Source organism: Asparagus officinalis, chromosome 1, assembly GCF_001876935.1.
Source record: "Asparagus officinalis chromosome 1, Aspof.V1, whole genome shotgun sequence".
NCBI classification, from domain to species: Eukaryota; Viridiplantae; Streptophyta; class Magnoliopsida; order Asparagales; family Asparagaceae; genus Asparagus; species Asparagus officinalis.
Window position 1 is genome coordinate 11,717,679 of NC_033794.1, and position 17,419 is coordinate 11,735,097.

The 17,419-nt window shown below is 30.0% G+C and overlaps 1 protein-coding gene and 1 long non-coding RNA gene across 2 annotated transcripts; both read left to right on the forward strand.

The window, feature by feature from the left end:
* LOC109830596 (protein FAR-RED IMPAIRED RESPONSE 1-like) lies at positions 415-1,578 on the forward strand. The gene is given in 4 exon segments (XM_020397902.1): positions 415-511; positions 710-1,128; positions 1,130-1,286; positions 1,401-1,578. Coding segments are annotated over 4 exon segments (804 nt in total). The 3' UTR covers positions 1,532-1,578.
* Positions 2,226-3,211, forward strand: LOC109834643. The gene is made up of 3 exons (XR_002245600.1): positions 2,226-2,493; positions 2,578-2,642; positions 2,724-3,211. It is a non-coding gene; the product is annotated as an uncharacterized LOC109834643 (long non-coding RNA).

Consider the following 17,419-nt stretch of genomic DNA (forward strand, 5'->3'; position numbering starts at 1 on the left):
GAATGGGTGCTGATTTTACATTATTGTCCCTATTTTTGTAAACTCTTCTACAATAAATTACCCTCAAATTACCCCCAGATGCAAAATTTAGTTTTCCGATCCACTGGCGCCCTTAATGCTTTGTTCCCCCCTTCCCATTTTCCTTTTTCTCACTTCTCCTGTAAATTTGATTTCCATTTTTAATTAGGGGTTTCTTGATATCAATTGTTGATGTGTCATTGAGAAAAAATTTAGTTTGAAGACGGCTAATTTAATTTGGAATTTGAAGTATAGTTTATGTTCCCTCTTTTGTATTTCTATTATGCTCAATAATCTAATAATTATTTTTATTTGATTATTACTATTAGGTGTTTGATGGAGAACTTTGATCTAAACCAACCTATAAATATTAATTCATTTGCAAGTGACGCAATCATGGGTCTTGGTGGTGGTAATGGCAAAGAGCTAGAAGACACGACGGAGATTATAAGAGATGTTTTAAATGAATGTGAAGTTATAGAACCATATAAAGGTATGGATTTTAAAACTCAAGGGAAGCTTATTCTTGCTACAAAAAAAAATGCAAAATCTTTCGACTTTGGTGTTTCAGTTAGAACATCTCGTCGTTGAAAGAAAACCAATGAGTTTATTGATGTTAAACATGCTTGTGCAAGACATGAAGAGAAGCGAAAGTTTGATTCTATCCATCCTCGACTTTGTTTAAAAATAGGGTGCAAGACAATGTTGCATGTGAAAAGAATGGAAGATGAAACATGGGTTTTACATGAATTAATCAAGACGCACAATCACGAGTTTTCATCAACATATGCTCACTACTTACCTTGCCATAGAGGCATCACATCATCACAAAAACATGATATTAGCATGTTGCATGCTGTTGGTGTAGGGGGTAAGTCAACTTTAACATTTGTTTGGTTAATGAAAACTTGGTTAACTACCATGGGTGGAAAACCTCCAAATGCAATCCTAACCGATCAAGACAGGGCGATGAAAGCCACTGTCAAGATTGTATTTCTAAATACTAAACATCGTTATTGTTTATGGCATATAATGAGAAAGCTTCCTGAAAAACTCCCTCACGTGATTAAAACATGCATGATAAGTTTATTGAAACATTCCAACAATGCATTTGTACATTTGTAAGTCATGGACAAGTGAACAATTTGAAGAAAGGTGGCTCTCCGTGGTGGAAAATTTTGAGTTAACAAAGGATTCATGGCTTCAATCACTGTTTGAAGAAAGGGAGCATTGAGTGCCCACATATTTGATAGATACCTTTTTTGCAGGTATGTCAACTAATAAATATTCACTTATATCTTTTTCTTTCTTTTGTTGAATAAATCTAAATACTCTCTATTTGAACTCAATTATATTATGTTTTTTGGTAATTTTATTTGTAGGCATGTCAACTACTCAAAGGTCTGGAAGTATTAACTCTTTTTTTGATAAACATGTGAACAAGAAGACTCTATTGAAGGAATTTGTTGAAAAATATATCGTGGCTTTAGAGGATAGAAAGGAAGGAGAATGACATGCAACTTTTAAAACTTGGCATAAAGACCCCATTTTAAAAACTTCATATCTATTTGAGAGGAAAACGCCTGTTATTTATACACATGAGCTCTTTAAAATTTTTCAAGTAGAAGTATTGGGAGCTTCCGGATGCCATGCAATCAAAAAACAAGATGGGGTTGTCGCAATTTATAGAGTTGAAGATTTTGAAAAAAAAAGGAAGACTCTTATGTGAGTTGGGATGCTAATGACAAAATTGAGTGTCTTGCCTTTGTCATTCTTATGAGTACAATGGTTTTCTTTGTCGACATTCAATATGTATGTTTCATCATTCTAGCGTGTTTCATGTGCCATCTCATTATATTTTGAAGCGGCGGGCCAAAGATTTGAGGGAAAATGGTGACACAAGCCAAACAACAAAAAATGTTAATTGTAGACAAGATCGTTATGATGATCTATTTCAACAGACTACAATCCCATGTAAGGAGGTCTCAAATTGTCAAGAAAGTTATAATATTGCATCTCATGCTTTGAGAGTTGTATCAGAGAAATGTAAGATGTATAATTTAAGTGTCGATAAGGAAAAGACTAATTGTAATGTGGATGATGACACTTCAATACTTGGTTCAAAAGTTGTGAAGACAAAATGAGCTAAAAGAATTAAATCAGGAACTGACAAAAAGTTACCTTATAGTTGATCTTTTTAATTTCTATGTCTTCTTAATATGTTTGCCACTAAAGTAAACTTTTTCTTTTTGTAAATTAAGATGCAGTAGTGATTAAAGGGGCCACTAGTAGGAAGAGCAAATCTTTGCAAAAATGGTATGAATAATGGTGAGTCAGCTATTGCTATAAAAATTTACTTATGTAAGACAACTTTTTTGTTTTATTTTTTTTTAGGATGCTAACAGTTTTGCTTCTCAAGAAGAGTCAATCATAGCTCCAAGAGAGCCCACATCTCAATCAACAATGCATGATAAGGTTAGTTCTTCAGTACTGCATATTTAATTTAATTTCATGAAAATATATATTTTATGTGATTTTAATATGTTCGGTATGTAATAGGATGCACGTAATTTCTTGAACCTCAACGCGACTGACTATTTCTCCATTCAGTCAACACAAAATTTGTAAGTTTGAATTAGTATTTATTTTTGTTCCATTAATATTTATAAACATCGATCTTAGGAACTCAATATTACGTGTCTTAGGTGTAAATGGTTTGACAATGGATAGCACGCCGACACTCAATAGTAGTACTTGGATTAATTGGCATCCTCAAGAGGTACCGTATCTTTTCGTGGGGAACATTTTGTAAGTTAATTCCATCGTCAATGCTCTAATCAGCGAGAAATGGACATCACCCCACATTATTTTCCTTATATTGTTATTAATGGTGGACTTCGTACTGAATTAGTGGACTTCTTGTTATTAATGGGTTTGCGAAACTCTCCTGGCCCAGCGTTTTGGGGTTTTAGAGCCTTCATTTTATCGTATGGGTGAAGGATGTGACAATTGATTTTTTGCATTTTATATCTTCGTTTGTTTGGCTAAGTGTTTGGGGGTTTTGATTCGTGCAATTTGCAAACTTGGTATTTTTATTTAAACATCTCTCAAATAAAAACAAGTGCATCAGATTTTCAGCGTGTAGCTTCTTGTACAGAGAGCGTGAGGCGATAGGCTTCAGAACTCAGAAGAGGTCTAATATTGGAAAGCATAAAATTAAGGGAAGAACGTGGAAGTTCGCACGCACCTGCTCTTGGGGATGACGCCGTACAAGAGCTAGTTCAGAAAAAATAGGGACATTAATGTAAAATCAACAATATCCATTCACAGGGAAAAAGTTTAGGACATTTGTCACTTTTTCGTGGAAAGTGGGTGATGGGCACCGTCGATGAGGACTTCCCTTTTGGTCGAAATCGTATGTGACCAAACATAAAGCAGGGCATCATCCTGCCGTCAAGCGTCTTATTTAAATTATGATGATAAGTTTTACATTGAAAATAAAGCGGCTAAAGAAACACATCAATTGTTTTACATTTTTTTTTACAGTTTTCAGAAAATTAAAAACGAACTACACTGCGCGCGCTTAGTAGAAAATTTGGATTATATGAATGCGTCTGCTTGATTTAGCTCAAAAACTCCGGAAAAATGATCACGTTGCGCACATGCATGATACACATGTTAGAAAATATTGACTTGTATATATATGATATATCCATCTTCTTGAAATAATTCAATATTTAAAAGGCCTAGAATAAGAATCAAGTTGCTAGTTTTACGTATTCATAAATTAATACTAAATAGTACTAATTAAGAATTTTCTAATTTATTGCTAACTGTATTTTAACTTTCTACTATATATATATGTATTAATTAAAATTCAAAACAAAATTTCCTTAGGAAATATCGATCGGTTCTCATGGAGGTGTCTCAATATCAAAACGTCATGTCATCTTTACACGTTTCCCAAGACACGCAAACGTGCTCCAACGTGGAGAAGGAATTGGACGTCAAGCATCAATCAAAATAATACCTACTCACGGTTTTGGAGGCAAAAACAATAGAGTAGCTCTTTATATTCAAATTTCAAAGAAGATGCGGTTTCTAGCCACTTGTGTGATCTAGTAATGGTCCCTCTAGTTACTTTTTAATCATTGTTCAGATAGATTAATTATTATATTGATGAGATACAAGGTGTCAATAGGAGATCAAAATTACAGATTGGCATGTTAAAATGTGAATGTCGACTAAATTAAAAAACCCTTTAATAATAAAAATAATGATAATATATAAAAGCATTTTTTTATGTAACGGTAGCGTAATATAAAAAGATAACTACTCGTTCTCGTACGAACAAAACAAAACAGCAGAAACCCTAGAAACTCTACGAATATAAAACTTCTAAAATTAATAATGACCAATCTAATGAGTTCACAAATTTATTCCCCTTATATAGGGGGTAAAACAAAGCAAAAGTATCAAAATAATCTTTCCTAAAATAATTAGATTTTCTAGAATAAAAAATACTTTTTATAAAAATTAGAAAGTAAATTGAATCAAAACTCTTTGACGCGTAAAGCGCTGAATGTTATTGTGTTTAGCCATAAAGCGCTGAATGTTCTTCAAGATTTAGTGTAATTTTGCCTGCATTTTAACACGGAAGAAAAAAAAGGAAACAAAAAAAAAAAAACACGGAAGAAACAAGAGACCGAGCCTTCTCGAGAGCAGCAGTTCTGTTGTATTCTATGTTTTTTTCTTCCTTTAAAGGCATCATGTACTCTACGCATACATATACTAACATTTTGCTGCCAAAATCTGACTCTTTTTATTAAAGTGCTGCCGAAAGAAAAGGAATCGACGAATCGTAGGTTCCTGTTCACTCAATTTCACTATTCTTTAAATTTCTCTCCTCCTCAGTTTATGAAAAGGTACTCATATTTAACGTACACACATATTAATCTCCACTCTTAATGTTGCCCTGTCACTGAAATGCGGGGTTAGCTTGTCTTAGGAGTCTAGGACTCACTTAGAAAAATGATAGGGACACACCTTCCAACCACAACCTCAACTACATCCCCTCTCTCATTTGTTACAGTGCTCCGGATCCTACTTGGGATTTTTAAATTTTAAAATTCCAAATGAGAATCGGTGCACTGTAGCAAATGAGAGAGAGGGTGTGGTTGGGGGTGTGCCCCTAGTGCCCCCACTCACTTATATGACGGTCGCATTAGCTCATTAACGTACGTGAAAGTTCATGTTGCATGTGCCCTTTGCTATACATATTTTACTTTTAACTTCAGGGTCGAGGTGGCTTATAAGTCACTTCATCAAAATATAAGCTGGAGTATCATAATTATATTTTTAGTAGCTTACAAGCCACAAGGTTTGACTGTGTAAGATACCAACATACCCCTCATCATTTAAAAAAATTACAAGCCCTATTTTTCTTCCTCCTACCTCATTAAATAAGTTTTGGTCGTTTTCACAATAATGATCATTTATAAGCTATCTATTTGCCAAACACTCAAAAAGTTTATAATCTACTAAATTTACCAAATACTTTGGTTGGTAATTCAACAACCTTACAATCTTTTATAGATTATAATACAATCATATTATAATCCAAAGTTGCCAAACATACTCTTAATACGTCTTAACTATTATATATGCATATTCACATGTTTCTTTATTAATTGCACTATTACGTATGATGTTACCAACAATAAATAAATGAGGAATGCTAGCTATCGTCACGTGTGCACTGCACATGCGCCATAACAAAGACATGTATCCTTACATGATCCTGTATAGGGCTGGTGTCCCTAGCATTTCACATAAAGAGACATCCAATATGCACCAGAAAAATATAATAATAATAATAATAATAATAATAATAATAATAATAATAATAATAATAATAATAATAACAACAACAAATAAAAGGAGTAGGAGCTAGAGTTATTGTCTACTAAGTAATTAGGTTTTATTGTCGTATAATTGTTTCCATGTTGTCCCCCACCCTTGTCACTGTTGTCATCATAGTTATGGTAGCAGTTGGTACCGACAAGATTCCGATGGATTAGGTTTTTTTAAGCCAACAGCTTCGGTGCTCCATGGCATCTTCTGTAAATAGAAAAACCTAAAATCTAGCTCTCTAATCCACAATTTAAGGGATTATGCGGTTGATAGGCCTTCCACACCTACATTTGTAAATAGGTTAAACTTAGAGGGTAGTTTTGGAGTTGAAAACATCATAGAAAAGGATAAAACTAATATTTGAGAAGGGTTAGTTTTCTTCAACTAATTTCTCACTTGATCTTTAACAAAATCTAATTTGGCCGTATTCTATCATATTAGATTTCTCTCTTTTATTTTTCCTTCCATATTTATGACAAAAATTTGGTATTATAATGCAAAGGTGTGTTTAAAATAGATATTATTGTTCTTGCTTTTAGTTATATTGTATAAAATTATGCATAGCATGCATATGTCAATTCCTTTCTTATCATTATAAAGAGGAATAAAATTAACCATCGATTGAAAAATTACACTTTTATTTATATTTTCACTGAAAAGATTTAGAACTAAGTCAGAGGATCTTTCTACATACTAACATTAACAATTTGATACCCCATTTACAAGAAAATATTAATTTAGAAATAAGTGTAATAAATTGTATTGATTTATATTCTTTTGTACATTGAAAAATCAAAATCTGAAAATTACACTATTATATGTTTGTTTAAACATGTATATAAGCTTCAAATTAGGCTAAACTAAATTACCAATTTTAACTAAATCTAAAAAGTATACCATGTGCATTGCACGTGTGCAATTCACCTAGTAAACGTGAAACAAGGGAGGTGGGTGAAGTAGTTATGAACAGAGAAATAATAGGATATGAATTGAAAAGAAAAGGACAAATGCACCCTTGTTATTTTCAGCCCAAAATTTTAATTTTTTAACCATTTAAAAATTATAAAAATTCTTATTTTCGGAGCACCAAAGCATAACTCTTTTTTTAAAGCGTAGGCTGAGATAAGCTTATTTATAACTATATAATTATTACATTTCTTATTTCTACTTTGATGTATCTTTTGGAGAAAGTCATTAGAGAATTTAGAATGAAACATTCAAACCTCTTTGAGCAAAAAAATTAAAACTAAAATAAAATAAAAATAAATAAAACAAACTAAGCTGCCACATGATTTTGATCTAATTATTATAGTTTCATTGCTTATTTATTTTCCTTATGAGCTTGTATCAACTTATAGTGTTCTCACAAGAAAATCGTACTTAACATAAACATGTATTCCTAAAATAATCATTATAACTTTGTGTTTCAAAAACATTGAACTTTGAGTTTTCCTTGATCAAATTATGATAATCAAATCATCTATGGATGAACACCATATCATAAGGGTTGAACCAATTAAGTAATTACTTGACAGATTATGTAAAATAAATAAGGGGTTGGGGGTAGGGGTGGGGGGTTCTTCAAATCAACATCTTTATTAAGTTTGTCCACTAACATGATATTTATGATACATCTTGAAAAATTATAATTAAAAGCATACAACAATCCAATGCAAGTTTAGTGGTGAAAATAAGCGGGGCAACAATATTTATTCAATCAATCACAGATAAAAAATATATATTTAATTTGCAAGATAGAGAAGCGTAACCAATTGATTCAAATTTCAGTGTTGTTGTTTTTCTTTCATTCATTGAACCAATTGATTCAAATTTCATTATTATTGTTTTTCTTTCATTTATTTATTTATTTTGCATTAACATTTTGTGTTTAAAAAAGAGAGTTGAAATTATTGTTGTCTCTCGGAGGTTAAGGGGGTGTTTGTTTCAAATCCTATAATTTTAGGATATGGATTTCACCATGAGATTTGAAATCCATAGGCGTTTTGTTATGGGTTGAGATTTCTAAAATGTTGTTTGTTTCATTAATATTTTAGGATTTGGAATACTTCAATTTGTAATATTTTGTTTGTTTTAAACTCAAATTGTAACATTACAAAATGCCAAAAAATTATAATATGATGAATATGCTATCTTGGTGAGGTAACCTCACACAAAAAAACAAAAATAAGATTAGTCAAATCCTCTCCAATTGAGAGGTGAACACACTCATTTATGGGATTTGTCAAAAACCTCTCCAATTGAGAGGATTTGACAAATTCTAAAATTTAGACATTTTTTGCACTTTTGAGAATCAATATTCTAGAAAATTTCTTAAAACAAACACCAGATATGAAATCCCAAAATACAAAAAACTCATTTTTGATCCTAAAACTTGTAATCCATACCAAATGCCAAATTTTTTGGTGAAACAAACACCCCCTAAACAAGCAAGGGCCATGTGATTTCCGTAGCTTTTGCCACGACGACCTTGACTCGTGGCATTTTCAAGATCTATGGCATTCTCGTAGTTTTCTTAAAATTGGGTTTTTTTTCATGAGAAGTAAGAGATAGGAAAAACTAAACGAAGCTTTTAATGTGAGAGATTTTAGGACAGAACGTGGACATGAAAAAAATAAATGCAGCAATTAATATCAAACTTTAATGTTTTCAATTGAATTTATTACTGAAGTTACGGCCTACGGGACAAATCATTATGAATGACGAGTTTAACCTCTATCATTGTTGTCTTTCACTGATTTATATGCTCTAACGGAAATTTCCATGTGAATCTAGATCGCTGTATAATTTTGGACAGTCCTAGATTTATTGAGCATGCAATAATAATACCTATATTCAAATTAGGTTATGATCGATGAAGCAGTAGTTCACATGGTAAAACCGTGTCGTTCGCTCGTTTGGGGTTTGAGTTCGATTCTCGTCTACGCTAAAGACATCATTAAAAAAAGGTATGATCTATGTTTAAAACAAAACCGAAGGTGGGATCATGTCACTGTGCGCCCATTAACATATGCTCAAAATATGACAATTTAGCCCAAAATAATAGCTTATAGATTAACATCTGATAAAGAAGGGACATGTCACTGTGAGCCCATTAATATGTGCTCAAAATATGACAATTTAGCTTAAATTAAAAAGTCCACTAACATTCATAGTAAAAGGAGTTACAATCTAACTAGACATTATTTGGAACAACTTTTGTGTTGCAATGGAGGAATAAGAGATTATTTATCTGTGATTCGCTTGTGGATTCTTCGCAAGTGAATTGCACTGAGCTTTGCTACAATGACCCAAAATATGAGACCAATAGAGGGGTCAAGTGAGAACGTATTCCCTCCACTAAGGACCAATCAAACAGTACGACACCGGTCAATTGCGACGCCGCCAAGACGAGTTGCACAACCCAATGCCCGCCGGCCCCGAGGAAGCCGAGGCCAGCTAATAAGAGGAAAGATGCGGGGTCCACTCCTCCCAAGGACTTCTTCGTCGACGTCCCTCTCCATCTCTCCACCGTTTTCCTCGCGATCCCGGATGAGAAATCGAAGAAGAGAGTTCGGGTTTGCTTGCCTTTGTAATTTATGGCGGCAAATTATATCACGATTTTTTTGTTGGGCTGTTTTTGTTTTTTTTTTTTGGGCCGGGGGGGTTTGAGGTTATTAGGATTTAACATAGAGCTGAATATATAACAAAAGTATATTGCTTATGATTGTTAATTATTTATGTTCTCATTGCGAAGAATTAATGGGCATTTATTTTTGGAAAGCTCACGGTGAGATTTTTACTGCTTATAAATCTTCTCTCTAATTAGTTTGATTGAACCCTTGTTGGAGGTATAATTAATGGATTGTCATGATGGGTTTTGATTGATTAGCTCGATTTTGATTTTTTGAAAATAGGACTGCGAAAGTATGCTCCCAAGGACTTCTTCGTCGACGTCCCTCTCCATCTCTCCACCGTTTTCCTCGCGATCCCGGATGAGAAATCGAAGAAGAGAGTTCGGGTTTGCTTGCCTTTGTAATTTATGGCGGCAAATTATATCACGATTTTTTTGTTGGGCTGTTTTTGTTTTTTTTTTTTGGGCCGGGGGGGTTTGAGGTTATTAGGATTTAACATAGAGCTGAATATATAACAAAAGTATATTGCTTATGATTGTTAATTATTTATGTTCTCATTGCGAAGAATTAATGGGCATTTATTTTTGGAAAGCTCACGGTGAGATTTTTACTGCTTATAAATCTTCTCTCTAATTAGTTTGATTGAACCCTTGTTGGAGGTATAATTAATGGATTGTCATGATGGGTTTTGATTGATTAGCTCGATTTTGATTTTTTGAAAATAGGACTGCGAAAGTATGCACTGATTTTCTTTTTCTTTTCTTTTTTTCCATTCTATTATTTTGTTGTTTTTTCGCATACGTAATTTGATCGTGAATTTGGTTTGGGTGTAATATTGTAATTTTCTAAAATTAAGTTTGATTAATTAATTATTTGAAAATTTTAAAATAAATTAATGTAGAGAAACAGGAGTGATTCTTATTGCAGAGGGACAAAGCACATGAAGGAAGTGCTGCTGTAGCTTGGTGAACAATCAAAGGACATAATTGTTCATCAAATTTCAAGAATGCCATAGTTTTATCTTTTTTTAATGAAACTCTTGTGTGAATTTAAATTGATGCAGAACTTAAGTATATGTTTAAAAAAATGTTTTTTTTTAGCTTTCTATTGCATGTTTGAATTTAGGCTTATGCTCAATATTCTGATATTCATCACTCCGCAGTGAGTAGATAAATTAAACATTCGTATTTTATTTCAAGAAGATATGATGACATAAAAGAATCAAAATATATGATGATAGTTATATATAAAGTAAATCATGGTTAGTGCGTAATGATTTGCAATTGTCTCTTACTGCCTATTTGAAATTCAAAAAGTTTCAATTCTAAAAGAAAGATTTTCTTCTCTAATTTGGTGATATAAAGTAATCAAAATATAATGGACATGCAAATATAACTCCATGATTAAAGGTAAAGAATTAAGGTTTTCTTTTACTAGGATTTTGAAAAAAATTGGAAGCACTTTCCTTTAAAATAATGAATAAGTACTTAAGGGTGTATGTTAAATAAGAAGATCCCCCCACCCCACAAAAAAAATAAAAATAAAACCCACCCACCAAAGGACCCTAAAGTTAGCTATATGTGATACCCTATAAATATTACTATCTCTAGGGATATTAATTAGAGTTACCGAGATCCATATTAGTATTAAAGAGATATAGTTATGAAAAAAATTCTCTTGCTATGGTTCTTGTTTACGATAATAGTAATAATAATAAATGAAAAATTAGTAGTGGATAGCCCGCTATTTCTAAATTTAAATCAATTTGAATTCAGAGGGAATTTGAATGGACATTTGGTTGAGCCAAGCCACTCTAATTGCAAAGCGATTGATGGTTATGCTTAAACTCTACCTGTGAGTGTCAGCATATGACATTGGCTTAGGCAGTAAGTTTAGGCGTTTTCTATTAAAGAGTTGGACAAGTCATTAAATTTTAGACAATTTTGGTGAAGGGTATAAAGTTGAATAAGTTTGGTCATCATGAGATGACCAACTTATCTCTACTCACCCCCTCATCAAGTCTTATATAACTTCGCAAATGTCAATAACTACTCTAATTATAATTTTGAATTTTAAAGTAGTACATTTCTTAAAGTTGGTATCAGAGGAGGTCTAGAGAGATTCTGGTTCAAGTATCGTCGCTATAAAAAATTAAACTACGATTATTGTCTTCCTTGTGTTTTTCACATCGCTCAAATGTCCATATGAAGATTAGTATCAAAAACTATGTTAGCTCTTATATACAAATTAATTTTTGATTAAGGCTAGAAAACCCACCTTAGTTTTGGACAATTATAAGATAACCTTCATAACTTTCAAAATATCGAAAAAAAAAACCCCCTAAAGTTTTGGGGTAACCAGAAAACCCCTTCATGTTTAAATTTTTTTTATACATAAAACAAACTTAATTGCATTAAGTACAATTTTGACCTAAGCGGTTGGAAATACACATTAGAATATTTTTGCTAGTGAAAGTTTGTGGTTCACACTTATAGGGAACTTTTTGGAAAATATTGAATGTTGAAGGGATTTTCTGATAATCTCTACACTTTGTGTCTGTTTGTAAGTGGTGGGTGTGTTATCTACTAATTAGGGGTGGGCAAAAACCGAAACAAACCGGTTCAACCGAAAAAACCGCCCGAAAAAACGGATCGGTTAACCGAACCGAATTAAATGGATGAGAAGAAGTCTCTAAACCTCCCGAACCGAATTAAACCGGTTTGGATCCGGTTTGAACCCCTGAACCGCCCAAAAAAAAACCGAACCGAATTCTTAAACAAAAAGTAGCTGGGAGCCTTGGGTGTGAAGAAAATTTATGGCTGAATGTTTAGCATTTAAGAATTGTGGGGTAGAGTTTATACTAACATATATTTGAGTACACTGATATAGTTAAGTGAGATTTCCGTAAATCAATACAAGATGTTGAGGTTGAAGGATAAATTTAGTGTTTTGGTCAAATTTCAATGATAACATGAATACAGCTTGCTGGTGCTGGATATCAAATTAACCTATAGTATAGGCTGTCAAGGATATAAGATAATTCTTGATAAGAAAAAGGCAGCTAAAAATTAACGAAAATCATCAAAAGGTGTGTGTGCCTGCCAAACATTGTTCTTTCTCTAAAAAAGGCTACATAATTACATGGTCCTCCTAGTATATTAAGCTAGTTATATTCAGATCATACAATTTGATTAAGTGGCTTAGTACATTTTTGATTGTTTCTTTTCAGTTTTGATTGCTTCTTTTCAGTTTTGGATATAACTAAAACTTACACAGATTTTTGTGAAATGGAGTTAATTCGGTTCAAAACCGAAACCGAACCGAACCGAACCGAATTTCGGTTGAGCCGAATATTCGGATGAAGGGAAAAAAATCTGGATCTGGATAAGAGTTTTGAGAACCCAAAAAATTCGGATTGGATGCGGATTGGGCTTAAAACCGAACCGAACCGAATACGCCCAGCCCTACTACTAATTGTTCAAAGTTAAAGGATTTTTTCGTTTTCATTTTTTTTTTTTTTTGAAATTTAGCCTTTGATTAATGACTTCTTAATTCTTAGTCAGTTTAAACATACTGACTTCTTAGTTCTTAGTTTAAACGTACTTTCAAGGAGCTAGCTGTTAGGCATGAGGATTGCCTACATAGCTCAAACTCATATATATCACTCTCATTAAAATCACGGGTTCTGGAAAAACTTTTCATGATTAATATAGACTTTTAATATTTTAAATATTTTAATTAAATCTTAATCTATTCTAATCATAATTATATCTCATCCTAATCCCACATAAACTATCTATAGCTCAGCAATTTAAAAAATAAAAATAATAAAATAAATAAAATAGTTTTACAATATTAGTTTATTAAGATTAAGAAACTTTATGTAGCTAACATACTATATAATACATAAAGTATTGCAAAAAAAATAAAGAGTTTTAAAATTACACAAAATACCCTCAAAATTTTAAAATTATAAAAGAAATATCCTGATGTTTCAAAAGTTAAAATAACAAATATGAAATTAAGAAACTAACAGCAGCTGCTAAAGAATTTAAATTTTGTAGTTAACACCCTCAATGTCTCAAAAATTATAGAAACACCGTCAAAAGTTCATATTATTAATAAGCACCTTGAAATTCTAAAATTTTAAAACTTACAAACAACATAGATGAATTCAAGGAATTATCATGATGTGCCTAAAATTTTCTAATATTTCAATACTTAAAATAAAAAATATAAAATCATGAAATTAACAGCAGCCACTAAAGAATCTAAAATTTGTAATTAACATCATCAATGTCTCAAAAATTATAGAAACACCATAAAAAGTTTAAATTATAAAAAAAACACCCTAAAATTCTAAAAATTTAAAACTTGTAAACGACATAGATGAATTCAAGTAATTACCATCAGGCACCTAAAAAATTAAAATTTGCTAAAAGTAACCTCAAAGTTATAAAAATTGCAAAAAAAATCTCCTTCAAAAGTAAAAATCAAAATTAAAATTTGCTAAAAGTAACCTCAAAGTTATAAAAATTACAAAAAAAACTCCTTCAAAAGTAAAAATCGTAAAAAATCTAAAATTTTAAAATTAACAACAAGTACACATCAAATATAAAAACTATTGGTAGACCACTGAAATCTAAATTTTTCAAAAAATAATCCAAAATTTTAATAATTACAAAAAACACCCTTTAATTTTTAGAGTTGTAAGAAATATCCTGATATTTACAAATTACCACAATACATGAAACATAGAAGTTATAACTACCAAACTTAAAAGTAATTTTTTTAAAAAATACTCCAAAATTTTTAAAAATTACAAATCACACCCTCAAAGTTTAAAACCACAAAAAAGTAGGATTGAATTTCATAACTTGGCAAAGAAAAAAATGTAATTGCTTGATATTCTTTCATTAAGATATATACATTTAATTTCTATTTTTTCAGCATCTAAAATTAGTTTATGTTGATGCTGATAAAAAAGCAATAAGAATTGATTAAAAACGTCTGGTTAAGAAATAAAATTTTAAAAAATATATGATAGCTTAAAAATTATCATCACTATATAAATCAAAGTAAATGTATATAATTTTACTAAGAAGTTAGAGCAGCAAAAATGCATAAGTAACATTAATTTATAGAAGATTAAATTTATAAAACTGATAAAAACTATAATATAATATATTAGTATTAATTGATTATAATTTAGAAATAGTAATCTCTGACGTTAATAATATTTATAGGATAAAAAAATATAAGGAATTATGTATGGAGAAACTATCAGAATGTTCAAAGATATCTTTCAAAATAATTAAACCATTTCCATTTCAAATAAAAAAGTGAAATAAATAAATCTAAAATTCGAAAAACGTTGATGAATCACTTGCATTGAAATTAGCATAAGACATATCTACTAAAGAAGCACTGATTGAGTTCCATTGAGGAATAATTTAACAACTTTATCCTAATAAAAAAAGAATTCTCCGTGGAAGATGTAAGAAGAATTAATAAGTATTCATAAACTTCATACTTTGTTCTTCAAATGCTAAAGAAATAAAATATTAATATTATAATATAAGGTAAATTAGGAATACAAAATGCAAGTATTTAGTTTAATTAAATTCTTATGGAAAATGATAGGGATAGAGCAAATGTAACATTATTGACATAAAGAAGCATTGAATGCATATCAGAAGAATTCATTGTAGAGATAAAAAGATAACTCATAATCTTATTTAAAGTAATAAATTAAGAACACAATGAATTTCATTTATATGAAATTAACATTATAGAGAAAAATTAAAGTCTGCATTTCAAAAAGTTTGTATTGAATATTGGAAATAAATACAACTTCTTGGTGAGATTAAAAGAGAAGATAAAAGATTAATAAGCTCAATAAAGATAACATCACGAAAAATCTAACTCCAGTTTAATGTCACAATCGGTGTAGATGATAAATACACTACACTAGAATTGTTTGGGAAAAAAATAAATGTGAAGAATGATTAATCTAAGCTCAATAAGAAAATAAAACATAAGAAATAAAAGATAATATTTTTAAAATATTTTATAGAATAATTTAATTATTTTGAGTGAAATTAGGAATCTTTAGAAGGGATTTTCATAAATTTTTTAGTACTTTTATATACGTTTGTTGATACTTTTATCAAATAAAAGTATACTAGAGTTGACATTAATCTTTAGTTTATAATTTCTTATGAAGTCTTTAACGATTAGGAACAAACTTTATATACTCTTTTATATTATTTTAGTATAATTTTAATCAATCATCTTGTCTTATTGGTTTTAAACATTCACCTTCCTTATGTAATAGTATTTCAATATTTTTTACTTTTGTAACACTATACTTTCTCAAATAAAGCTTGATTTCATTTCGCTCCAAATAATATGAAAAGCCAAATTGGCTTCAGATTATATTTATTTCCTGTCAATTCAATTATCAATGTGAAAATTTAAATTAGGTGTAGTCCATTCAAGCAAAAATCAAAGAAAATGAATAATTGTAATGTTAAAGTTTAGAGACAAAATTGAGTAAAAACAATTAATATGGATCGTATACACTACGTACTTTTTACACAGTAACTTGTGTACTTAACTATTGCTATAAAATTGCCATGTGGGGTTATTGGTTAGGACAAATTGGGGCCAAGTGGAAAAATTATTCCAATAGAATAATTTTACCCCTTTGAGATATTTGAGTGGGATAAAGTGGGATAATGGGATAATTTGAGCATTTGATTTGACAATTCATGTGGGATAATTGATGATGTGGTACCTTATTAAAATATAATTTTATCTATTAATTACTTATAAATTAATTTATCCAATTGGTTTAGTATATTATAACATAAATATTATTTTACTTTATATTAAAATATAATATATTGTAATATACTTACAAATTACTATTATTAATTATTATATTGTATTGTATTATATTATATTAGCATGCTATACTATATATAATAATTAATATAATATAATATCAATATATTTAATATAATATTTTAATAATATAATATTTTAATAATATAATATTTAATATAATACATTATTTTATTTATACAAAAATATAATATGTTATACAATAATTACTAATTAACATTATATTAGTATGCTACATTATATAATAATTGATATAATATATGAATAATATATATAATATAATACTTTAATAATATATTATTTAATTTAATATATTATAATATAGTATCATAGGATATAATGTACTTTATAAAATATTATAATATTTTACTTTATTCAATGTAATATTTTTTAAAATTTTATATTAAAATTAAAATATAATATAACATATATATATTACATGATAATTACAATAATATATATTAAAAGGTATCATGTTATAGTATAATATATTACATAATAGTATTAATATATATTATTAAAATATTAATATATGTTATTATATAATATTATTAAAATGTTAATATATGTTATATTTTATATTTTATGAGTGGTGTTAGGGGCACACCCCAAACCACACTCCCTCTCCCATTCGCTACAGTACTCCGGGCCCCACATGAGTTTTTAAAATTTAAAAACTCATGTGAGGCCCGGAGTACTGTAGCGAATAGGAGAGGGGGTGTGGTTGGAGGTGTGGTTTAAGGTGTGCCCTTATCATTTCTTATTTTATATATCATGTCGTATATTTATAATATAATTAGCATGTATTAGTTCAGTAATACAAAAATATTTTAAAATTATCCCAATTGCCTTCAAAGTGGAACAATATTATTCTAATATGATGGATGGGGTAAATTTTTACTATTAGAACAAAATTTTTGTATATGAGTGGGGTAATTTTATCCCAA